Source organism: Leptonychotes weddellii, chromosome 8 (genome assembly GCF_054177405.1).
Source record: "Leptonychotes weddellii isolate Sample4059 chromosome 8, ASM5417740v2, whole genome shotgun sequence".
NCBI lineage: Eukaryota > Metazoa > Chordata > Mammalia > Carnivora > Phocidae > Leptonychotes > Leptonychotes weddellii.
Window position 1 is genome coordinate 84,583,897 of NC_138376.1, and position 27,443 is coordinate 84,611,339.

A 27,443-nucleotide genomic window follows, 5' to 3' on the forward strand; every position below is an offset into this window, starting at 1 on the left:
TTGTGAATTGTGCAAGACTGTTGAATCTTAGATCTGTACCTCTGAAACAAATAATGCAATATATGTTAAGAAAAAAAAAAAAAAGAAGAAGATAGCCGGAGGGGAAGAATGAAGAGGGGGAGACGAACCATGAGAGACGATGGACTCTGAAAAACAAACTGAGGGTTCTAGAGGGGAGGAGGGTGAGACGATGGGTTAGCCTGGTGATGGGTATTAAAGAGGGCACGTTCTGCATGGAGCACTGGGTGTTATGCACAAACAATGAATCATGGAACACTACATCTAAAACTAATGATGTAATGTATGGTGATTAACATAACAATAAAAAAATTAAAAAAAAATCAGTGGGTAGAGTACTGTTCCATTTATACTACTTATTTTTGGTTTGTTACAGAAGGAGTCTGGGCCTGAGTAAAGAAAAAATAGAAAATACTATGGTTAAAATTACTGTGGTTGAGAAATTTAGGTAATTTATGGTACCACTGTTCAGAAATCTAACTTGTATTTAATCATTCAAGTAAATAAAATTTCAGTTTATCTAGAATGGACTACTTATAAAATTATTCTACTTATAAAATTATTCTTTTGCTAGTTTCTTTATCCTGCTCCCTAGGTTTTGGGTGTTGTCATATGATAACATATTATCATCTCCAGGTGATAGGCAGGAAATTCTTACCAAGTTATGTGTTTTTTTTAGCAATTGTGATAAAAGGTAAGGTGTGGGAAGAAGTCAGAAACTAAGGACTAAAATCAAGTTGTTTTCATTAGAAATGAAATTCTCAAAAATCATATTGTTCCTCCACTGATAGTTATACATAGTCACAGAGGCTAGGAGGGCCACTGTGATGTGTGCTTAAGGATTTTCACCAGATTCTTTAGCGACTTACTTCTTTTTTTTTTTTTTAATTTTTTTTTAATTTTTAATTTTTTATTTTTTTAAAAGATTTTATTTATTTATTTGAGACAGAGAGAATGAGATACAGAGAGCATGAGAGGGAGGAGGGTCAGAGGGAGAAGCAGACTCCCTGCCGAGCAGGGAGCCCGATGCGGGACTCGATCCCGGGACTCCAGGATCATGACCTGAGCCGAAGGCAGTCGCTTAACCAACTGAGCCACCCAGGCGCCCTAGCGACTTACTTCTTAAAGATGAAAACAAGATAGGTAAAACTTACCTTAGAAACAGCAGGGCAGGAATCTCTTCTGACTGTTTCTATTCCTTTTGCATCAAATACCGGGTCCTTTTGTTCCAGTGTTTCATACATGTAACCCACATACCTCTTTTTTGTTTGTAAGACACAGGGCAAATATACCTGTAATGGATTAACAAAATGCCTCTCAATTACCATTCTCCCCTACCATGAATATCTTTTTATGTCTTTAACCAAATATTAATCACACACACACAAAATCTAAATATGGCTTAGCACCAATTAAATTCATGATACAACATTTAGAGGGGAAAGCACACAAAATGAGTTGTCTTTACTTCCTTACCACTCAACTCCTTTGTTTGCACTATCAAATTTTGCCCTTATTGTAGCTGACACTGCTCTCTCAAAAGTCGTCAATCATATCTATTTAAACAATTAAAAATTACTCTAACACCTACATATTTAAAAATTATAAGTACAAAATTAAAAGTTATAAGAGAATATACTGGTCCTCCTGCCTCTACTTTCCCTGCCCTAGAGGCATCCTGTTATTGATTTCCTGTGTACCCTTCCAGAGATACTTATACACATAATGGTAGCTTACCATATACATCATTCTGTACTTTATTTCATTTATTAATGTATCTTGGAGAGCATTCCATCCTAGTACAGAAAGCTCAGTTTATTTTGTAGATACATAGTATTCCATTATGGGAGGGTATCACAATTTATGTAACTAGTTAGTTACCTACTACTGTGGGTCATTTAGGATGTTCCCAATCGGTGTTCCAGTGAACAACCTTGCATGGATTATTCTACTGGATAAATTACTAGATTAATGGTTGTGTGCCCTCCACCCCCTTTTAATGCTACCAAATTGGTCCTTTCCTCTGTCCCCAAGCTTTATCAATAATTGCACTAAATGTAAATGGTCTGAACATCCCAATTAAAAGGCAGAAGTAATCAGATTGGATCTGACCAAAAAGTAAGACACAGCAATAAACTACTAAAAGTACACTTCGAATGTAAGGACATAGGTTAAAAATAAAAAATGGAACAGGATACACATGCTAACACTAATCAAAACAAAGCTAGAGTGGTTATATTAATATCAGAAAAAGTAGGCTTCAAGATAAGAAATATTATCAAAGATAAAAATATAAATCTGTCAGGAAGATAAATAATCCTGAATGTGTATGGACCTAATAAGAAAACTTATAAATTATGTAATAAAAACTAGCAGAACAAAAAGGAAGAAATAGGCAAAACCATGATTATACTTGGAGACTTTAGCAACTCTCTCTTAGAAATTGACAGAAAATCATTAGGAATATAGAAGGCTTCAACACCACCACTATTAACATAACCTAAGTGACACTTACAGGACATTCCAATAAGCAGAATACAGATAGCTTTTAAGGTCACATGGGAATATTCATTAAGATAGACCATATGCTGGACCAAAGGACAAATTTCAATAAACTTAAAAGCATTAAAATCATACAGAGTGCATTCTTTGACCACAATGGAATTAAATTAGAAATAATAACAAAAAGATTTCTGGAATATCCTTTAATATTTGGAACTTAACAATTCTAAATGACATTAGACATTAGGTCTTTATCATTGAAACAAATGAGTAATAATGAAAATACAAGATACCAAAATTTGAAGCTAAAATAGTATTTAGAGGGAAATAGATATCTTAAAATACATTAAAAAATATTTGTTTAGTATCAGTGATTCAAACTTTTAAATTAAGAAGACAGGAAAAGAAAAGGAAACTAAACCCAAAGTAAGTATAAGGAAGGAAATAACAAAGCGTGGAAATTAATGAAATGGTTCTCCAAAAAGTTCAGTAAATGGATAAACCTCTAGCTAGATGATCAAGGCAAAAAAAAAAAAAAAAGAAAAAGAAAAAAACCCAAATTATCAATATCAAGGAGGGATGTCACTAAAGATCTTACAGAAATCAAAATCACAGGAAGTATAAATAATTCATGCCAATAAATCTGACAACCTAGGAGAAATGGACAAATTCCTTGACAACTGCAAGTTATCAAAACTGACATAAGAAAACCTGAATATTTCAATATATATTAAAGATGTTAAATTTGTAATTAAAAATCTATGACTTCCCTCCCTATCCCCCCAATAAAATGTCAGGACCAGAGAGCTTCACCGGTGAATTACATCAACATTTAAGAAAAAAAAAATAACTGTACTAATCTTATATACATGGGAACATTTCCAACTCATTTTATGAAACTAGCCTTTTTTTTTTTTGTCCCAAAGACAATACAAGAAAAAACTACAGATCAATATTCATCATGAACATTTACATCATAATCCTTAACTAATGTTTATTTTAAGAAGTTTTGCAGTTTTTGCTTTTATGTTAGGTCTATGATCTGTGTCAGGTAAATTTTCATGTCTGGTGTTATTTTCTAAACATGTCATGCTCTTCACTTTGCCAGATGGGTTGAGTGAGTGTCCACACCATATGTATACTTCTAGGATAGCACTCATTCTCACTGTTTTCTAGCTGTTCTCCCCATCTGTGCACCAATTAGAATGCTCACTCTTCAGGGTAGATACCATATCCTAGTCTTTTTTGAAATCTCTTCTAGCATAGTTCTTGCTCCGGTATAGTTACTTTTACCCTTTTCATACCTGTTCTCTTAAATCAACCATTTCTAACTCCTACCCATCCTTCTTTCTCAATATCTCTTGAATTGTCCCTTTTTTATTTTCCCTAGTTCAGGTTACACAGGTTGCACCCTATCTTGAGATTCCCCTCTTCCCAATCCATCTTGTATACCACCATGAGGACAATCCTCCCCAAACAGCTCTGATCATGTCATGCTCATGTTTGATAAACTTTTCTGAATTAAGTTTAAACACTTTAGCTTGGCATTCAAGACACTCTGCAACCTGGTCTTAACTTTATTTTCTAGACTTCTCTCCCTGTACTCTATATTCCCATACTGTGCTTTTCTAACTCCATATCCTCCTACATACCATTTTCTTCTATGCAGAATGACTGCAGCCCCATGGCTGCCTATTGAAATTCTAACCATTTTCTGAGACACAGTGCAGTATTACCTCCTACATGGAGTCTCCCCATACAGCCCAGGAGGAAATAATACCTCCTTTTATTTGTGCTCTTACAGTGTTTAGGGAGATTGCTCTCATGAGACTTTCTGTAAGTTTAAAATAAAAGGTTTCTAATCTTTCCTTTTAGGTTATTGGCTCTTAGAGAGTGCGACTGTGTCTTACGCTTCTTTGCATGCCACACCTCTCCTAGCTTAGTATCTTTTATAGAACTAAATACATATTTGATATCTAAAGTAAAATGAAAATAGTCTAAGGTCCTTATGGCAGACTGCACTATCTAAAGAAATAATATCTGCCATCCCACATGGTCTTAACAGTTTGACTCTGACATTCTTCCCATTAAGAGATGGGAGTCTATGTTCTCTCTTAAATCTAGACAGGCTATGATGCTGTTTGACTTTGAGACAAGGTCATGAAAAGCAAAACTGCTTTTGTCTGTTTTTCTTTGGGATGTTCATTCCTGGAACTCAGACCCATCATGCTGTGAGGAAGAACACACGGTCCCAGGGAAAGACCAAGTGTAGGTATTCCAGCTGACAGCCCTAGATGATGTTCCAAACAGCCGCCAGCATCAACCCCCGGACATTAGAGTGAGCAAGCTTTAGGTGATTTCAGCCATTAGCTATTGGTTGGATCACCTTCAGTTTTAAGGAGTTCCTCTTTATTGCTGAGTAATATTCCATTGTATGAATATGCCACATTTGCTAAGGACCTAAGCATTGTGGAGCAGAGACATGCCATCTCTGCTGCCCCCTTTCTGAATTCCTGACCTATAAAATCTGTCAGCATTAATAAAAAGGGTGTTTCACACCATTAAATTTGGGGGTAGTCTGTTACACAGCAACAGTTAACTGGAACAACCTTTTTATTTCTTTATATAAAGACATTACTAAAAAATTGAGAAAACTGCACAAAACTAAGGGAAAATACTTTAAATTTAACACTTTGTAGACCCATATACTATTACTGATCCTGAAAATGTATTGTGCAAGTCCAAAATCTCTAGAAGGTATGTAAATTTTATACGTGATTACTAGTATTTTTTTTTATGTGATTACTAGTATTAATTACATTTCTCTTACCTTTTCAAACTTCAATTTCACTGGTTTAGGATTGGTAGCAGTTACAGCTTCAGCAATTTCCTGACCAATCTTAAAAGACTGCTCCTTAGTGGCTCCTTTCAGTAGCACAAATATACTAAGAAGATTAAAAATGAGGAAGTCATTGTAACAAAAAAATTTCATCAAGAGTAACTTTCCTGGTTAATACTCTAATACCAAAGAAAACATTTTCCCCCCCCTTACTCTGCCTAATTAAGTTGCTTCCTATCTAAGCTTTCTTGTTTTACCATACTTTCCTTGTATAGCTTATTACAGATCTTTAAGACACTTAATATTTCTAGTTTGGCTACACACAGACCAGCTTATCTGTCAGAACTGCCAAGGTCTTTGGTCATTCCTAGACAATAATGGCTTTATATGACACACAATTACATCAGTCATAAAATGTGATTATAAAGAAATGGAAAATTTACTTGTGATATGGGAGGAAATTTCCTTTCAGAACCACCCAACTTAAGACACACATATTTTGTAATATATGTTCACTGAAGAAGTGTTACAAAACACAAAGCACAAAGAAGAAAACAGCCACCTAATCTTACCATTCAGAAAAAAGGCACTACATATCTTTCTGGGTATATCTGTAAATCTCTTCTCACTTGGGATCAAAGATCATTATTGCTAGATTCCATATAGTTGTACATCTTAACATTTCCCCACATTGTTTAGTTCTTTTACATTATTTTAAGTTATACTGTATTTCAATGTATGGATATTATAATTTAACCAAACCTCCATCATTGAATATTTAGGTTATTTTAATTTTTTGCTAATATTTCATATATAATAATTTGTCACACCTCTGATTATATCCTTAGAACAAATTTCTATCAGTGAAATTTCTGGGTAAATGGTATACACTAAATATATATATATATATATATTTTTAATTTTATTTATTTATTCATAAGAGACAGAGAGAGCGAGGCAGAGGGAGAAGCAGGCTCCCCGCTGAGCAGGGAGCCCGATGTGGGACTCGATCCCAGGACCCTGGGATCATGACCTGAGCTGAAGGCAGACGCTTAACCATCTGAGCCACCCAGGTGCCCCACTAAAAATATTTTTTGAAAGATACTGTCAAATTTGAATTTCAGAAAGATATTTTTTTTAAAATATTGCTATTTTAAATTTATTTTATAAAAGGCTTTGTCATTTATATGTATACTTAAAAGGTATTCAAATAGTAAAATTAAGAGTTTACATTTATTAAGTTTTTTTTAGGTTTACAACAAAATTGACAGGAAGGTAGAGACTTCTAATGTACAATTCCAACAGCAGTATATGCAGGTCAAGAAGGAAAGATTTCTAATATAAATAAAAAGCTGCAATACAAAAAAGACTAAAAAAACAAAAAAACGAAAGTATTGGGTATTTTTCTCTAACATAATCCAGTTAACTTTATAATATACAATCTGTGACCAACAGAGTAGCTAATAAATATATTTAAATAAGAGAGATTATAAACTTGATCTTCATGTATGATTTTTTTGTAAATTTTATTATTTATTCATTTTGAGAAAGAGGGAGAGAGAGCAGGGGGAAGGGCAGAGGGGGAGAGAATCTCAAGCAGACTCCATACTGAAGCACAGAGTCTGATGCAGGGCTCGACTCCATTACCTCAAGATCATGACCTGTGCTGTTTTCAAGAGTTGGACGCTTAACTGACCACCCAGGCGCCCCTTCACTTATAATTTTATTTTTTACCTTTTTAAAGATTTTATTTATTTATTTGATAGAGAGAGACACAGTGAGAGAGGGAACACAAGCAGGGGGAGCGGGAGAGGGAGAAGCAGGCTCCCCGCTGAGCAGGGAGCCCGATGCGGGTCTCGATTCCAGGACCCTGGGATCATGACCTGAGCCGAAGGCAGATGCTTAACGACTGAGCCACCCAGGCGCCCCTATAATTTTAATGGAAAGATATTAAATAGTAATGGACAATATCTTGAAACATTATCTTAAGATTCTTTTTCCTAGTCTTGGAGCCACATAAACCAATCTCGTATTTCTTTTTTTTTTTTTAAGATTTTATTTATTTGCGAGAGAGAGAATGAGAGACAGAGAGCATGAGAGGGAGGAGGGTCAGAGGGAGAAGCAGACTCCCTGCTGAGCAGGGAGCCTGATGTGGGACTCGATCCCGGGACTCCAGGATCATGACCTGAGCCGAAGGCAGTTGCCTAACCAACTGAGCCACCCAGGCACCCCCAATCTCGTATTTCTTAAATGTTTTTTATATTGCACTTTAAATCTCATTTGGATGGTTTCTTTGGAAAAGCTTTCTCTGCCAATACTGGAGACAATACCTAGAGTCTGATATGAAAAGCTTAAGAAAATGAGTATTTATTCAGTATTACTTAAGGTCTTTAAAAATGGTCTCAATCTAAATTAATTTTAAAGGCTATACTTTGAACCAGCTTTCTATAATTTTGTTGTTGTTAGGCCCATCTGATGCTTATTACACCAATATAGCTTTATTTTTATTTATTTTTTATTTATTTTTTATTTTTTTAAAGATTTTATTTATTTATTTGACAGAGAGAGACACAGCGAGAGAGGGAACACAAGCAGGGGGAGTGGAGGAAGGAGAAGCAGGCTTCCCGCTGAGCAGGGAGCCCGATGCGGGGCTCGATCCCAGGACCCTGGGATCATGACCTGAGCCGAAGGCAGACGCTTAACGACTGAGCCACCCAGGCGCCCCTATAGCTTTATTTTTAAAATAGCTTTTAAAATTTCCTTTTGAAAGATTATTTTCAAAAGCAACTTTACTGAGGTATAATTTGCATATAACAAAATGAATACGTCTTAAGTGTACAGTTCCATGAATGCTGACAAATGCATAGATTTGTTATGGGCTGAACTGTTTCCCCCTAAAATTCATATGTTGAAGTCCTAACCCCAGTATACTTGGAGATAGGACCTTTAAAGAGGTGATTAAGTTAAAAAGAGGCCCTAAGTTAGGTGGTGAGGATGAGCCTAATGTTACTGGTGTCCTTATAAAAAGAGAATATTTGAATATACAAAGGAACACCAGGGATGCACATGAACAAAGGAAAGGTTATGTGAGGACACAGAAAGAAGGTGACCACCTATAAGCCTAACAGAGAGGCTTCAAGTGAAATCATATCCGCCGACACTTATCTTGGACTTCGAGCCTCCGGAACTGTGAGAAAATAAATTTCTGTTGTTTAAGCCACTAAATCTATGATATCTTAGAAAACTAAGGACATTTTCATCATCCCCCAAAAGACCCATGTACTCCTTTGTAATAATTTTCCACTCCTAGCCCTAGGCAACACAAGACCTGCTTTCAATTAGTACAGATTAGGTTTTTTTTTTTTCAAGAACTTTATATAAATGGAACTATATAGTATGTACTCTCTTATGTCTGGCTTCTTTCAGCTTATTTTTGAGATTCATCCATGTTGCTGAAGTAACAATAACTAGTTCCTCTTTATTGCTGAGTAATATTCCATTGTATGGATATGCCACATTTGTTTATCCATTCACCCTCTGGTGGAAATTTGGATTGTTTGTGGTTTTGGACTATTATAAATAAAGCTGCAATAAACATTTACATAAAGACTTTGTGTGGACCTAAATTTAAATTTCCTTTAGGTAAATACCAGGAGAATTGTTGAGTCATATGCTAAGGGTATGTTTAACTTGAGATGTAACTGCCAAACTTTTGTTTTTTAAAAGATCACTATGCTTAAAATTAAGGTCAGGTGCAATGATGATGAAGACACTTTGAAATTAAAGTGCATATATACACATTTCTATAAAACTCTAGGACGGGAAAAACTAAGCTGTGGTAATAGAATCAGATAAGTGGTTGCCTGGTGGTAGGGGATGAAAGTGAGGGACTGACTGTGAAGGGGTACAAGAGAACTTTCTACGTTGATAGAAATGTTCTGGACCCTTACTGAGGTGATAACTGGTTACACGGATCTATACATGTATATACTGAACTATATACTGCGCATTTTCTTTTTAAAAATAGTGCACTTTTTTGTTAAAAATTATACCTCGATGAACTTGATATCTTAAAAGTTATTATTATAGGGTATATATAAGAGATTTTACCCAGTAGTTAGTGGGTTTGAGTCCATCTATGTTGTTTTGGCCAGTTTTATTTGGAGCTAAGCTTCAAGACAGCTGGCCAAGATTAATGGAAGGTCACTTAACAGAATGGAGGTGACTAGCCTACAAAAAGAGACGGTTTTAAAATGAATTTGTTTGTCACTGGTGCTTTTAATCTAGTTAAGTAACATTTATCTTTGGGTTGAGAGATCAAGTACACACACAGAGCAGTGATTTTCACGTGGTAGAGGGTGAGCGGGAATATTAGAATAACTTGAGAGGCCTTTCTTAACTATAATCAGATGAATTTCCCAAGAGATTCTTTTTAAAAATTTTTTATTTTTTTTAATTTATTTGAGTATGGTTGACCCAAGAGATTCTAGAGAGCTCTTATAACTAATGGGAGTAGGTCATATCCCACTAGGGTGCAGTAAATACGATTGAGAACCACTATTCTATAAAATAACTGTTTGTACCACTAGTCAATAATATTGTAATAACTTTGTATGGTGACAGTTGGTAACTATACTTATCATGGTGAGCATTTTATAATGTATATAATTGTCAGATCACTGCATTGTACACCTGAAGCTAATACTATATGTCAATTATATTTTAATAAAAAATCATTTAATTGAAAAAAAGAAATGCAGTGTGTTTATTATACTTTCTAAATGGACAATAATGCATTAACTGCTTTAGAAAGAGAAACACCCTTCTAACAGAGTAATTTTGATGCTTTGGTAACTGATCTCCCTTAGTTAGACCCCAAGATTCATAAAATCAGCAGTTTTGAAATTGGAGGGAGGCAATGGTCATTCACCATCATCTATCAGATTTCTCTCATTCTGATCATGAGGCAACTGAGCTTCAGAGGGGCTAAGTGATTTGTTAATAACCATGCAGTTAGGAGTACAGCTAGAAAAAGAATCCAGACCTCCTCACTCTCAATGATCTATTATCCCTAAAGCAGTGTTTTTCAATCTTTTATCATTACTGTCTTCTCAAAGAAAAAAGTTAAAAAGTAAATATAATAAGAGAAAATAACTAGCAAGGAATAAAATATTGTTGGGTGGGGTTGAACTTTGTGGGGCCTAAACCCATTGTACTATCTAAGTACTATTTAAGTTTTGCTCCCTATTTGTACCTATTAAGGTGATACTGTTACCACTGATAATGCATATTCTAGAGTGACTTGCCCTCATACAGTATATTTCAATGAAATGATGAATAAATTTCTTTGATCGGAATCATAAAACACCTGTGAATTCTGACTTAATGAGAAAGCACCAGCTAGGAATCATAAAACACTGAGTACTACTTTATGGCTCCACTGCTGACTAGCTGGGGATTTTAGACAAGTTTCTTATCTTAGGGGAATGTGCTTTCATTATCATTATTTATTTATTTAAATTTTTTTTTTTTTAAAGTTTTGGATATAGTGTTCAATAATTCATTGGTTGCGTACAATGTGCTTTTAGGCAGTACCTGAGAATGTGCCTGCACTGGTTCCTCCCAACAGTGTGAAAACTGCCGACCTAAATAGCACCCAAGTAGTCTTCCAGCTCTGACAATCTGTTGAGTCTGTGCTTTTTGGTTTGAATTCTTAAAGATCTTAAAGGCTAAACAATGTAACTATATCAGAATCATGCCAATTTCTGATTCTCTTTGTGTTATCAACCATGGACATGTATGATCCTGAATTAAACTCAACAAAAGGTTTAACTTTGTCCTCTTCCCTAAATATTTTGCAAGGAGCTCTGCTAACAAGGTGCAAAACGATGTTCTAGTAACTTTTATTTTGCTGGACTACTCAGCAGAAGTGGTTTTACAGAGCAGTGAAATACTCAAACTTAGGAGTGGCTTTTGATGGGTTAGAGTAGAGACTATGGATAATCAGGGCCTGGATAACTTGAAAGTATCCCTGTTAGTAATGAAACAGCTGCTATATGAGGTAAGGTCTCACTCAGCACTAATATGATTATGCTGATTGTATGTGCATTAAAGAATGGAGAAGATTAAATGCTGTTTAAGGATTACCTAGAAGCTGTTTGTAATGATTAGAAGCGTTATCTCCTGCTCCACTGGGCTGTAAAGTTATCAGAGCTCCCGAGGCAAGTGCTCTTAGCATGATCCCACCGTGACACTAAGCCTTCCATATGAGAAGAATATCAGAGTCTAAGAAATTTGCTTAATACCTATATTCTAGAAGAATTTTAATAAGTCATACAAATAAGATGTTACATAAATACCTAGACCCTAATAAATACCAAAGCAAGCAACCAGGCTGAAGTTATTAATTCAGGACTCAGAGGCAGTCCTATCCTTTATCAGTCCATGGAGGATGGGCTTCAGGAAGTCTGTGAGCCCTCTGGAATCAAATGGAAAACTGTATTTGCCTATATGCACTTTTTGCAGAAGGTCAAAAACATTTTGGGGCCTAGTGAAAAGTTAACCACTCATAGCTTTGACAGGTATCTTTCAAAATTAAGACATATATTTAAATTCACAGAGCTGCAGCTATATGAGGAATCATTCACATTTTTAAAAAGTGGGTTTCTTTAAAGACTAGACTGCTGTATATATAGTATTTTTACAGATCACTATCTACCTGGCTACCTGCAGGGATGCCATGGGAATCTCTACAAGTCTGTGGCTCAGGCCACTTAAATTTTCTGTCTCTTGGGGCGCCTGGGTGGCTTAGTCGTTAAGTGTCTGCCTTCGGCTCAGGTCATGATCCCAGGGTCCTGGGATCGAGTCCCACATCGGGCTCCCTGCTCGGCGGGAAGCCTGCTTCTCCCTCTCCCACTCCCCCTGCTTGTGTTCCTGCTCTCGCTCTCTGTCAAATAAATAAATAAAATCTTTAAAAAAAAAAAAAAATTTTCTGTCTCTTAAGATCATGTCTGGTAATTCAGGACTTGAGCTAATCCTGATCATGAGATCATAAGGACTGGGCAGGACTTAAGTAGAACTGTTTTTAGGAAGGATTACCCTTAAGCCATTTCAAATACTGAAATGAGTATCTGAAGAGATGTAAAAAGACAACTATAAAGCAGGAAGTTCATTACCTGTCAGTATCTCCGTATACAACCCTAGCGCCCCATTTCTTGGTATCATTCACCAGTTTAATAGCTCGTTCCAAGGTCTCTCTGGCTTTGTGAACAATACTATCACCAACCTGTTGGTACAAACACATTGGAAGTAATTTCTTAACATAGCTAAGTATAAATCAATAGACTTTAACATAGAATACTTTTCATTACTAAACATTTCTAAAATTGAAATAAGGAGAAAAGAATAAAAAAGAAAACAAAATAGTCTTCAGTGTCAGCATTCCTTCTGTAAGTACTCAAGAAGAAAATAAGGTGAAGAATTTAAAGAAAGGAACCAATCAATACACAGATTCGCCTGTGAGTGTATTAGTAAGTACAAAGGATTGCACTTTACACAAGGTACACAGCTTCATAATTCCTGGAAGAATAAGCCTTGTTTATTTAAGGACTTTCTTATATGCCTTTATAACTAATTAGCCAGGAAATTATTCTGTGTATGTGCATGAGTGATTATATGTGTATCTTTCAAAATTTTTCTGTTGTAGTGTTATGATAATTTCTTTCAGTATCATTAAAGTTAATACTGAACTTTAATCTCAGTGATTGGTTATAATTTTTAGATAATACAGAATACAAAGAAAAATGTATAATTATATGATGGAAAATATATTACATGTGTTCGATTTAAATTAAGTAGGCAGATATATGTCTAATAAGGGTACTTTCTTTTAAATTTTTTTTTAAGATTTTTATTTATTTGACAGAGAGAAAGAGAGCACGCGCACACACACGCACAAGCAGGGGGAGCTGCAGAGGCAGAAGCAGACTCCCTGCTGAGCAGGGAGCCCAATATGGGGCTCCATCCTGGGACTCTGGGATCATGACCTGAGCTGAAGGCAGATGCTTAACCAACTGAGCCACCCAGGTGCTCCTTTAATTTTTTTTTTTTTTTTTTTTTAAGTAATCTCTCCACCCGACATGGGGCTTGAACTCATGACCTCGAGATCAAGAGTTGCATGTTCCACCAACTAAGCCAGCCAGGTGCCCCTAACAAGGGTACTTTCATTGGTCATCAGTGAGTTTAAACAAAGATGATGGCATAAACTAACAAAACAAAAAGGTGGTAGAACTTGACAAATGTGACAAACTAATTATATTTTACAGTTAAGTAAATTAAGGAGACCAGCATAGGGCTGCTGCTTCATTTATTAAACTCATAAAAGCTAAGGGTTGGGGAAAATTGCCCTTTGGCATAAATGGAGCATTCCTTTTAAAATTTTAAAGTAAGAATCATGCACTTTTGTGTTCAGAAGCAAACAATAGTTATAATCATCCTCCTTTTACTGTAAAATTTCAATCACCTCAACTAAATGTAGGATCAGGTAAGTGTTTAAAAGGCTGTTTACAGGGACGCCTGGGTGGCTCAGTCGTTAAGCGTCTGCCTTCGGCTCCGGTCATGATCCCAGGGTCCTGGGATCGAGCCCTGCATTGGGCTCCCTGCTCAGAGGGGAGCCTGCTTCTCCCTCTCCCTCTGCTGCTCCCCCTGGCTTGTGCTCTTTCTCTTTCAAATAAATAAATATTTTTTAAAAAAGGCTGTTTATGGTTGCTTTAAAAAGGAAATATTAAATGAACAAAGGAATAAATTTTTAAAAACTGGTAGGGGCGCCTGGGTGGCTCAGTCGTTAAGCGTCTGCCTTTGGCTTAGGTCATGATCCCAGGGTCCTGGGATCGAGACCCGCACTGGGCTCACTGCTCAGTGGGAAGCCTGCTTCGCTTCTCCCTCTCCCACTCCCCCTGCTTGTGTTCCCTCTCTCGCTGTGTCGCTCTCTGTCAAATAAATAAATAAAATCTTAAAAAAAACCCAAAAAACTGGTAGCAGAAACTTAATTTGGGTATTAAGAATCATGAACTCGGGGCACCTGGGTGGCTCAGTCGTTGGGCATCTGCCTTCGGCTCAGGTCATGATCCCAGGGTCCTGGGATTGAGCCCCGCATTGAACTCCCTGCTCCACAGGAAGCCTGCTTCTCCCTCTCCCACTCCCCCTGCTCTTGTTCCCTCTCTTGTTGTCTCTCTCTCTCTAATAAATAAAATCTTAAAAAAAAAATCATGAATTCTATTGAGAACTTTAGTGCAATAGAAAACCTTGAGAATGTGAACTATATCCTGAGACATTTAAAAAAAAATCATGTTATCTAGCTGAAATTCAAGTTTGAATAAAATGTTCAATGTCATCTGTTGCCACTTTCAAAACAAGATACACTTTAAAATATGTGACAGCAAATAGCTGGAAGGGTGAGCCATCTAGTGTCAGAGTCAAATATGCTTTTGAGACATACACATACTGATCCTAAATGTCTACCTGCCTCTACCTACTTTGACCCATTTAAGTTACACCTGGAAGAGTCAGAACTCTTGCAGCTGCCCCCAAGACCGTGCAGTGTGAAGGACTCAGTGGCAGGAGTGGGGGGGTGGGGTGGGAAGAAGGAAGGAGTGGTAATTAAATTAAAAGTGATTCTGTTACTTTGTGCCATGGTTCCTAGTTTGAAGAATACAGGGCTAAGAGATTAGATTTAAAAAGAGGAAAATGACTGCTTTACAGTTTAGGCAATGGTTGGGATCCTGAAAAGTCATAATGAGAAAAATTAAAGTAAAAATTCCCTGAAAATGAGTGGTGGCAAAGATGTGGAAAAAAGGTAATCCTTGTGCACCACTGGTGGGACTGCAAATTGGTGCAGCCACTATGGAGAACAATATAGTGGTTCCTCAAAAATTTAAAAACAGAAATACCATGTGATCCAGCAATTTCACTACTGGGTATATATTTGAAGGAAATGAAAACACTAACTGTAAAAGATACATGTACCCCTATGTTCACTGCAGCATTATATACAATAGCCAAGACATGGAAGCAACCTAAGTGTCCACTGACAGATGAAGGGATAAAGAAAATGTGGTATATACACAGTTGACTCTTGGACAAAACAGGCTTGAGCTGTATGGGTTCCCTTATATGTGGATTTTTTCAATAAATCCAGTATAGTACTGTAAATGTATTTTCTCTTATGATTTTAATAACATTTTCCTTTAACTTAACTGTAAGAATACAGCATATAATACATATAACATAAAAAATATGTGTTGTTTATCAGTAAGGCTACTGGTCAACAGTAGACTACTTGTAGTTAAGTTTTGGGGAGTCAAAAGTTATTTGTGGATTTTCAACTCTGTGGGGGGGTCAGTGCCCCTAACCCCCACATTCTCCACGTCTATGGTTTATCTCTTCACACTTGAGTGTTTTTTGCAGAGTGGAAAATTATTTTAATGAAGTACAGCTTATCAATTCTTTCTTTCATAGACTGTGCCTTTGGTGTTGCATCTAAAAAGCCATTACCAAATCCAAGGTCATCTAGATTTTTTCCTGTTTATCTTCTAGAAATTTTATAGTTTCGTGCTTTATATTTAGTTCTGTGATCCAATTTGAGTTAATTTTTGTGAAGGGTATAAGGTCTGTGTCTAGATCCACTTTCTTGCTTGTGGATATCCAGTTATCTCAGCAGCATTTATGGAAAAGACTATCTTCTATCTTCACTACATTGTATTACCTTTGCTCCTCTGTTAAAGATCAGATGACTATATTTATGTGGGTCTATTTCTGAAATCTCTATTCTGTTCCACTACTAATTCTTTGGCCAGTACAACACTACCTTGATTAGTGTAGCTTTAGTAAGTCTTGAAGTCAGGTACTGTCAGTTCTCTGAGTTTATTCTTCAAAATTGTGTAGTCTATTCTAGGTCTTTTACCTCTTCGTGTAAACTTTAAAATCAGTTTGTCAATATCCACAAAATAACTTGCTGGGATTTTGACTAGGATTGCACTCAATCTATACATCAATTTGGGATGAACTGACATCTTGACGATACTGAGTCTTATCTGTCAACATCTACCGATATCAGTACCTTTCCTTTTATTTAGCTCTTCTGGCATTTTTCACCAGTTGTGTTGTTTTCCTTATAGAGAGCTTATACACACTTTGTTAGATTTATACAAAGCATTTCATTTTTAGGGATGCTTAATATAAATGGTGTTACATTTTTAATTTCAAATTTCATTTGTTCATTGCTAGTATATAGGAAAGTGACTTTTGTTGTATTAACCCTGTATTCGGCAACCCTGCTATAACTGCTTATTAGGTTTAGGAGGATTTTTTGTTAATTCTTTTGGATTTTCTACAGAGAGGATTATGCCATATATAACAAAGACAGTTTTATTTCTTCCTTCCCAATCTGTATACCTTTTATGTCCTTTTACTTGTCTTACTGCATTAGCTTCCAGGTCTTTTATGATGTTGGAAAAGCAGTGGTGAGAGGGGTCATCCTTGCCTTGTTCCTAATTTCAGTGGGAAAGACTCAAGGTTTTCATAGCTAAGTATATTAGCTGTAGGTTTTTTTGGGGTGGATATTCTTTATAAAGCTGAGAAAGTTCCCCTCTTCCTATTTTACTGAGGGTCTTTATGATGAATGGATATTAGATTTTGTCAAATGCTTTCTCTGCATCTATTGTTATGATCATTTGGCTTTTCTTATTTAGCCTGTATGTGATGTGATGGATCTCATTAGCTGATCTATGATTGTTATATCAGCCTTGCATGCCTGGGATAAATCCCACTTGGTTGTGATGTATAATTGTTTATATATTGTTGGATTTGAGTTGCTAATATCTGTTGAAAATTTTTGCATCTATGTTCATGAAAGATATTGGTGTGTAGTTTTCTTGTAATGTCTTTGTTGGTTTTGGTATTAGGATTATGCTGGCCTCACAATGAATTATAAAGTATTCCTTTTGCTTGTAATATCTGAAAGAGATTGTAGAGAATTGGTACAATTTTTTTCCATAAATGTTTGGTAGAATTTACCAGTAAACCCGCCTGGGTCTGGTACCTTCTATTTTGGAAGGTTATTAGTTATTAATTCAGTTTCTTTAATAGGTATAAGCCTATTCAGACTTGTTTTCTTACTATATGAGTTTTGGCAGATTATATCTTTTTATTTTATTTTATTTTATTTATTTATTTATTTATTTTTAAAGATTTTATTCATTTATTTGACAGAGAGAGAGACAGCTAGAGAGGGAACACAAGCAGGGGGAGTGGGAGAGGGAGAAGCAGGCTTCCCGCGGAGCAGGGAGCCTGATGCGGGGCTCGATCCCAGGACCCTGGAATCATGACCTGAGCCGAAGGCAGGTGCTTAACGACTGAGCCACCCAGGGGCCCCTATTTTATTTTTTTAAGATTTTATTTATGTATTTGACAGGAGAGAGAGACAGTGAGAGAGGAAACACAAGCAGGTGGAATGAGAGAGGGAGAAGCAGGCCTCCCGCTGAGCAGGGAGCCCAATTCAGGGCCCGACCCCAGGATCCCGAGACCATGACCTGAGTTGAAGGCAGACGCTTAATGACTGAGCCACCCAGGCGCCCCAGATTAGATCTTTTAAATAATTGGTCCATTTCGGGCGCCTGGGTGGCTCAGTCGTTAAGCGTCTGCCTTCAGCTCAGGTCATGATCCCAGGGTCCTGGGATCGAGTCCCACATTGGGCTCCCTGCTCGGCGGGAAGCCTGCTTCTCCCTCTCCCACTCCCCCTGCTTGTGTTCCTGCTCTCGCTCTCTCTCTGTCAAATAAATAAATAAAATCTTTAAAAAAAAATAATTGGTCCATTTCATCCAGGTTATCAAATTTGTGTAACGTCCATGGGACCTGAAGTGATGTCCCCTCTTTCATTTCTGATATTAGCAATTTGTGTCTTCTTTTTCTTAGGTTGACTAGAGGCTTATTGATTTTATTAGTCTTTTCAAAGAACTAGCTTTTGGGTTCTGATTTTTTCACTTGATTTCTTGTTTGCAATTTCACTGATTTCTGATATAATTTTTATTATTACTTTTTTTCAGTTCACTTTGGGTTTATTCTTTTTCTAGTTTTCTAAGATGAAAGTTAGATGATTAGTTTTAGATCTTTCTCTTTTTTCTAATAGTGGCTTCAATACTATAAATTTCCCTCTAATTGATGCTTTTGCTGATTCCCACAAATTGTGGTAAGTTATGTTTTCCTTTAGTTCAAGATACGTTAAAATTTTTTTTTTTTTTTTAAAGATTTTATTTATTTGACAGAGAGAAACACAGCAAAAGAGGGAACACAAGCAGGGGGAGTGGGAGAGGGAGAAGCAGGCTTCCCGCCGAGCAGAGAGCCTGATGTGGGGCTCGATCCCAGGACCCTGGGATCATGACCTGAGCCGAAGGCAGACGCTTAACGACTGAGCCACCCAGGCGCCCCGATACGTTGAAATTTCTTTTGAGGTTTTTCTTTGACCCATGTGTTATTTAGAAATGTGGTGTTTAATCTCTAAGCATTTTTTTTCCAGTTCTCTGTTACTGATATCTAGTTTAATTGCATTGTGATTTGAGAGCAGACACTGTGTGATTTATATTCTTTTAAATTTGTTAAGGTGTGTTTTATGACCCAGAATGTGGTCTGTCTTGGTGCACATTCCATGGGAGCTTGAGAAGAATGCATATTTGGGTATTGTTGGATGAAGCAGTCTATAAATGTCCACCATATTCAGTTGATGGTGCTGTTGAGTTCAAGTACATCCTTACTGATTTTATTTTTTCCTATATGTTGCCCTTGTTTTGTTCCTATTTTTGTTTCCCTCTCTTTTTCTGCCTTTTGTGATTTTGACTATTTGATATTGCATTTTCTCTCCTTTCCTACACATCAATTATATATCTCTTTTTACTTTTTATAAAAGTGGTTGGTTGCCTTAGATTTTGCAATATACATTTACTTTCAATATACCACTTTCAAATACTACTATACCACTTCACAGTAGTGCAAGTACTTTATATTGATGAAATAATCCAATTCCTCCCAACCCTTTGTCATTCATTTTACTTATACATAAGTATACACATAAATCATACATAATCAAATACATTGTTGCTATTATTATTTTGAACAAATTGTAATCTGTTAGATCAATTATGAATAAGAAAAATAAAAGTGTTTATTTTACCTTCATTTATTCCTTCTCTGAGGCTCTTTTGTTTTTTTTTTTATGTAGATCTGAGTTTCTGACCTATATCATTTTCCTTCCCTCTAAAGAATTTTTTATAACATTTCTTGCAAGGCAGGTCAATTGGCAACAAATTCCCTCAATTTTTGTTTGTCTGAGAAAGTCATTTCTCCTTTGCTTTTGGACAATAATTTTTCAGGATACAGATTTCTAGGTTGGAGTGTTTTTCTCTCAACATTAAGTATTTCATTCCCTTCTCTTCTTGCTTGCATGGTTTCAGAGGAAAAGTTGGATGTAAATCTTATCTTTGCTTCTGTATAGGCAAGGTGTTTTTTTCCCCCCTCTGTCTTCTTTGAGGATTTTAATTTTACTACTGACTTTCTGTAGTATGAAAATGATATCCCTAGGTTTAGTTTTTTGAGCATTTATCCTGTTTGCTGTTCTTTGAACTTCCTGGATCTGTGGTTTGGTGTCTGACATTAATTTGGGGAAATTCTCAGTCATTAGTGTTTCAAACATTTTTTTCTGTTCCTTTCTTTCTTCTCCTTCTGGAATCCCTATTACGTGTCTGTTATACCTTCTGCAGTTGCTCCAGTTTTAGGATATTCTTTTTTTAGTCTTTTTTTCTCTTTGCTTTTTAGTTTTGTCAGTTCTGATTGAGATTTCTTCAAATTCAGAGATTCTTTTCTCAGCCACATCTAGTCTACTAACAAGCCCATCAAAGGCATTCTTCATTTCTGTTCAAGTGTTTTTGGTATTTAGTATTTCTTTTTGGTTCTTTCTTAGTGTCTGCATGTTTCTGCTTACATTGCCCATTTGTCCTTTCATGCATGTACTTGATCCATCAGAGCTCTTAGCATCCTAACAGTTGTTTTAAATTTGCAGTCTGATAATTCCAACATCCCTGCCACATCTAAGTTTGGTTCTGATGCTTGCTCTGTCTCTTCAAACTGTGTTTTTTGGCTTTTGGTATGTCTTGTAATTTTTTTTTTGATAGATGGATATATCAGGTAAAAAGGACTACTATAAATAGATCTTTAATAATATAGTGGTAATCTGTGGGAGGAGGGAAGTGTTCTATAGTTCTACGAGTAGGTCTGATGTACCTCTGGACTGTGGACTTCACATGCACTTTTTTTTTTTTTTTAAAGATTTTTTATTTATTTGACAGAGAGAGCACAAGCAGAGGGAGAGAGAGGGAGAAGCAGGCTCCCTGCTGAGCAAGGAGCCCGATGTGGGACTCGATCCCAGGACCCTGGGATCATGACCCGGGCCGAAGGCAGCTGCTTAACCGACTGAGCCACCCAGGCGTCCCTTCATATGCGCTTCTGTTTTTTTTCCCCATCTTTGGTGGGACAGGATGGCTAGAGTGGGCTGGCATATTTCCCCTCCTACACATGGAAGGCCAGAGCACTTGGAGCTGGGTATTTCCCTCCTCTCAGGTCAGTTAGGCTCCAGTTAAATAGTGCCCCTGAAGGTGGACCCTGTTAAGAACAGAATGCTCTGATGTATTTCAAAATGGTTCCTTTCCCCTCCCTGTGCTAGAAGCACAGGAGAATTTTGTGTGTGTGTGTGTGAGAGAGAGAACACCTTTGAGAACCCGGTTGAGCTCGTAGAGGTAAAATTCACAAAACTGTGGATGACTGGGTCCCCTGGAGTCTTAATCTGTCAGACTTATCCACACTGAACCTCCAGCAATTCATCAGTTATAGTTCAGGTTTCCCTACCTCAGCACTGGTCCTACAGAGGTTTGTGCTCTTGGGTTTCTGCTCTTGTGAGTTGTGATTCTTTGTATTTACCTACTGGGCTCTTCAATTTTGGGGGTAGTGGTTTGCCCTGTGACCTCACTTCTCTAACAGATCTAAGAAGAGCTGATTTTTCAGTATGTTCAGCTTTTTACTTGTTGTGGGGAGAGACTGACAATTTTGAGCTTCTGACATGCTGGACCTGAAACTGAAAGTCCCTTGTACAAGTTTTTGAAGTTTATTCTGCCTATTGTGTGCTGTGTGGGGACTTTATCCTTCTACTGCTTTTCCCTTTCTAAACTACTACTAATGTGGTACACTACAATGTTCTGGCCTTCATTTGGCATAAAAAGATCACCAATAAAACAAATCTACTCTGTTCTCAATCACTAGTAAGTTACTGTACTACTCTTGTCACACTATATTGTACTCATGTTAAATTAACACCTTAATTTAGTAAATAGCAAAAAATTAGTCTTATTCTGTGAAAAGTGTCTTTCAATTGCAACTACCTCTGCAGAACAAAGGTTTTGCTTTGTATCTACTGGTACATTAGTAAACATATAATGTTTGGTCATTCTGACATCTGGAGAGGCCAACCTAACATGAGATCTGTCAATACATTAAAAGGAATTATTTAGTACGAAGGTTGTTTTAAGTGCTGCTATAAACGTGACACTAAATCTCATGTTAGTAGTTTGCTACCGTATGCTCATCTAGATATGTAGAAAAATGTGTAAGATAAAGAGTTCTCATACAGAAAAACCCCCAAGCCCCTAAGATTTTGTATGTATACAAGCTCCAGTTTGAGCAAAACTGATCTTATGTCATGGAAATGAAACTCTTTAGTCTAAACAAAATACTTCAATCAACAGATATTCATTTAATGCTGCTTCAGTCTCTTGAAAAAACTACAGATTTGTATCACTTACCTCAATGCATGGCATTCTCCCAGAAAAATTCGCAGCTGTATAGCCAAATGTGACATTTGCTATAAGCTTAAGTCCTAGCTGACGTGCATCAAGCATTCGTGAAAGGGCTCTGTCCTGCTTGTAAGCCTTCATTGATTGCTTCACCATAAGTCTAGTCTTCAAAATTTCTTCAAGCATTCTTGGTAGGACACCCTTTCTTACTGAAGGCTATCATAAAGAAAAAAAGAATACTTAAAATCCCTTAGAAGTTATAGATTTAGATAATTAAGAAGGAAGCACAAAGTTTAACAATGGCCAACTGTCATGAATTGAAACATACTAACAACTGAGTGGCCACAGGGCCAGTGGCCATCAATACAAAATCATCACATTTTCTTTCCTTTGAAGAGGACTTTTCTCCTAAAAGGTTCCTGTAATGTTTATAAATCTAATGTAGCACTATTATGTGAGTTCAGAGACCTCCAGGGAGGAGGATGTCAACTAATGCATAAGAGACCATACAACAAGTTCAGAGGGAAATTTTTTTCAAAACTTTGATTCAAACCCCCACTCTTTCAGAAAGACACACGGGATTTGTATCACTCATAACAAACCTCAGTTTTTAAAGATCTCATCCTAATGACCCCACACAGTAATCTGCATGGAACTCCATTTATCTACCTTGGAAGAATGATGAGCTGGGTTGACTCTGCTGACATTCAAACCTGCAGTTCCAGGGACTCTAGGTATTTCAAATGTGATGCTTAGACCACTAAGCCATCCCCTCCGGCCTATATTTATTAGCAATCTGGAAGAGGGGATGAATAGTGAGGTGATAAAATTTGTTGATGCCAAAAAAATATCATTTGTATTAATCAAGACTAGGGAGAATTTATGAGAAGTCCAGTAGGAATGAAAACCACAAAACAGTATTAACTTTGAAGATGATTCACAGACACGTGCAAGGTAATGCATGTTGGACTGAACAATTAAAACCTTAGGTATAGAATAATCACACTTCTGAATATTAAAAAACCTTAGTTTTATTAAGCTTTACATTTTGGGTCAAAATGTAGATGTAAATTTTAAAAATACTGTTAAAGGAAGATAATATAACAAGCCACTACATCTGTGACAACGAAAACATATTCTAACCTCTAATTCATTCTGTGTACCTTATGAAGCAGTCATAATGTTTAGTTAAGATGTAATATATGTCATTATGTTAAAGAGGTAATATTTTCCAAAAAGGAATAGGTCATGAAGTCTCTGGTGAGAATTTTCCTCCTATCTAAATAGCTAATTTTAGGGTACTCTTTGAACACAGCAACCTCTTACTGGTAGAAAATTATGCTACTTTTGCTAAGTACACCAGAATGAATCTGAGGGCTCGTGGGGTCCATGCTACCATCAACTGCCCTACTGTACCATGATTATAGTCAGACTCACTGGTAAGGAAATTGAAAAAAAGAAAAAAAGGAATGAAGTTGGCATAAGAGAGGCAATATAATCTTCTCCTAGATCACTCTCCTATTTGTCTTTAATTTATTCATTTATGAGGCTCCCTTTGGTCTCTTTTAAGGGGAGATAAGGGGAGAGAAAAAAAGAGACCCTATTATTAGTTTGGATATCTTAAAATGCAATCAATAAATATATTAGAATATCATTTCTAAGACAGTCTTAATTTAAAATAATGTAGAACAATTAGAGTTTACACATTAAAGCAATTTAAATCTTGTAAGTTAACATTGTTGTGATTGTCAAATAGCTATTTAAATCTCAGATTCTAATAGAGGTCAGAAGGCATATATGCACATTTATTTCTTTCAGTATTTCATTAAAAACTAAAATCTAACAGTTAAAAGACTTTAAACCCAAATTCATGCAAAACAAGGTAATTAATTTTTAAAAAATAATTTCTTAGCAGATTCATATATCTTTACTTTTTAAGATAAGATATTCAAGCAAACTTTTTTTTTCTTTTCTTTGTTTGATATGCCAACATATAATCTAAATCATCAGCTCTCCAAAGGTTAAGCCACAGTCGATACCTTTCACTTACAAGAGAGTATTACCTTGACAAAAGCTATTCCATTGGGGGACACTGTGATATCATGCCTAATTTGGTAAAGTAAATCTGGAGGTACTCTTAGAGAGGTACAGCCAAATTTGAACTCATCATACCTATTAAGAAAGAAAACATTAAGCACATACTTTCGCAAATCATAGAATAGCGATACTAGACAATTTTAGGAATCTTTTTAACTCCAGTAGAAATTCATTTTCAAATATCTAAACATGAATTCATTTACTTAGTAATTTGTCTATTACCAAATAGCAGTTCTTCAGTATTCACAATTTATTAAAAGAAACATTTCTTAAATGGCATTATCCTAAAACTTACGGGTAAAATCTATACTGAAATACCAGATTTCAGCTAAACATATGACCATCTTACACTAAGTTCCTTAAAGAAAAATTTAAGCCTTAAATAGAAAAATTTTAAATAACTTTTCCAAATTTCTGTTCTTAATAAAGACAGGATTACCAATATAATTTCCATGAATACTTTTTATGAAGGAACGAGTATACTCTAGACTAACACTATAACTTGTTTTTTTTAAGATTTTATTTATTTGACAGAGAGAGACACAGTGAGAGAGGGAACACAAACAGGAGGAGTTGGAGAGGGAGAAGCAGGCTTCCCGCTGAGCAGGGAGCCCGATGTGGGGCTCGATCCCAGGACCCTGGGATCATGACCTGAGCTGAAGGCAGGCGCTTAAAAACTGAGCCACCCAGGTATCCCTATAACTTGGTTTTAAATACACAAAAATCATTATAAAGGAAGACTCTGTATTTCTTATGAGAAGAATATATACTCCTTTGAACATTAAAAATGTTATTCAGTTTATAAAATTTGGTTGACATGAATAAATACAACCCAACATTTACCAATTTAACTTAAAAATATCATTGACCATTTCTAAGAGGTCAAGAGGAGGTGACAGCTGGAGACAGGAGATCATAATCCTCAAACTATACCACTGAAAAGTGATTTATATCAACAAATTAAATGTAACTCTCATTTAAAGAGACCACAGATGTACATGGAGAATGAAACAAGTTGCAAGACTGATCTATTCATGATCTTCTTCATGAGTCATCCATTCATGATGATGAATTAGTCATACAGTTATCCACATCCACATCAATTAGTAAGTTAACTACAAAGAATGAATTAGCTGTGCTACAGCCCATTCATCTTGCTCAAAAGGACAGTATCAAGTGCAAAGAGACACTTAAAGCCTAATTTTAGTAAGAAGTACAAAGCACAACAACATAATTATAAATATGAGAAAAAAAACCCTTACTTTCCCAAGTTCTCCACATGGCCAAGGCAGGTGGAAAAACAGTAGTTATATGCAATCACAATCGAAGGATATAGTGACTGGAAATCCAAAACGAGAACAGAGTTGCTGTAGAAGCGAGATTCAGGCTCCATAATTAGGGGAACACACTGTGGGGCTCTCATTTGGGATCTTTGCTGTACACTAGGTGTCACAGGAATATAGTTCATTGGTTTAGCAATACGCAACATCATTGATTCCACACGGTACTGCAGGCAGAGAGGTGAAGTAGGAAGAAAAGAAGAAACAGTTTAAATAGAAATATATTGGTCTTTGAATATATGATAATCATCTAGGGGATGTTCTACTCTTCTGAATAAGACTGCATTCTTATAGGTTTTTTGAGTAGGCTCCACACCCAGCGTGGAGCCCAACACGAGGCTTCAACTTATGACCCTGAGATCAAGACCTGAGCTGAAATCAAGAGTCGGACGCTTAACTGACTGAGCCACCCAGGTGCCCCAAGGATGCATTTTTACAATACAGTTATATACTATGGGTTATTTAGTAAGCTTTCAGGTGCCTGTAGGAAACATTCATAAATTCTTTTCCTATATTCCTATAACTTTTATAAAAACTGTAAAATATATCAAATAACTTATACAATAAGTCAAATTTTGGAAAGAGACAAAATTAGATTTCTTTTTATGTTTAAAAACATCTATTTCATAATAAACAGATGTAGGAAAGACTATACAGTCTAACAATTTCATTTGAAAAGTTGGCCAATGATCTTTGAGAAATTTATTTGAGAAAATTAGAGAATGAAAGTCAGGAGACCTGAGATGGATAAATGTTACTCCAATTTTCCAAGAAGGAAACACAAGGATTCCAGAATTGAAAGGTAGTCAGCTTAATACCAGTCCCTCACAAAATTGAATCAAGCAATTACTGATTGTTTGTAATAACCACTATTAAGCAGATGGTTTGGAGTATTAGAAAAGGAAAGCACTCACAAGAACCAGCATGGGTTCACAGAAATGTTCTCATGTTGTTTTAAGGTATCTTTGCCTCTTATTATAAAGCCAGCTCAAATAATTTTTAAAATTTGTGGGGGGTATAAATAGCTTATAAACAATATAATAAACATGCCAAAGTAATTAGAACTCTTTTTGCTGTATTTACTGAATTAGTAGATTGGGGGAATGTTATAGACTTACACTAATTAAAATAATTAAAATAAAAGATTTTATGAGGTTAAGGAACCTGAGTGAATTAATGTAGTATCCCTGATGCCTAGCACAGTGTTTATTTAATACATTAAAGGTATTCAAATAAGTGTTTGTTGAAATGAAGGCATGAACTCTTTTTGGGTGATGCATTTGACAAAATCTCTCATATCCATGGGAAATTAATTAAAAAGTTATGAATTAAATTACTTCTAGGGTCCTATTTTTCTTTAATTTCTTAAAAAAGTGATATAGCTACTTATATTGATCCTAAATCCTCTTCCTTTTTATATTAAACTTTTATTTGGGAATTAGAACATGCTAAAATTAGGAATGTAAAACAAAAGAGAGGCAGACTTTCTTTGCTGCTTCTTCCCTAGTTTTAAGGGGCCTTTGAAGGCCTCCCTAATCACACTGACAATATTCAGGAACAAAATGTCATCCCAGGGACATAGTCATTTAGTTTTTTAATAGCATGAAAAACTTAGCAGTGGCCAGAAAGTTGGTATGGAGAGAAAATAAAAAGTGGAAGTGTTAAGTGAAATTAAAGCTTTTCCAGAAAATAAAATGACAAGATTTGATTAACTACCTATATATCAGTACCACATAGAGTTCAAAGTATCAAATCACC

General features: G+C 36.0%; 1 protein-coding gene across 6 annotated transcripts in view; it reads right to left on the reverse strand.

Annotated features, from left to right (window-relative positions):
* The window catches only part of REV3L (REV3 like, DNA directed polymerase zeta catalytic subunit), a 182,132-nt gene that overhangs the window by 12,043 nt on the left and 142,646 nt on the right, over positions 1-27,443 (reverse strand). For 4 of the 6 annotated variants that reach the window (XM_081828813.1, XM_081828814.1, XM_081828812.1 and 1 more), the window contains 6 exons: positions 25,608-25,852; positions 24,312-24,420; positions 22,258-22,464; positions 12,535-12,644; positions 5,351-5,465; positions 1,173-1,310 (listed from right to left, as the gene is read on the reverse strand). In XM_081828813.1, coding sequence (XP_081684939.1) covers positions 1,173-1,310; positions 5,351-5,465; positions 12,535-12,644; positions 22,258-22,464; positions 24,312-24,420; positions 25,608-25,852 — 924 coding nt within the window. Of the gene's footprint in view, positions 1-1,172; positions 1,311-5,350; positions 5,466-12,534; positions 12,645-22,257; positions 22,465-22,917; positions 23,045-24,311; positions 24,421-25,607; positions 25,853-27,443 lie in introns of those variants that run through there. The other 2 variants (XR_014147898.1, XM_081828816.1) reach the window with 2 other exon arrangements.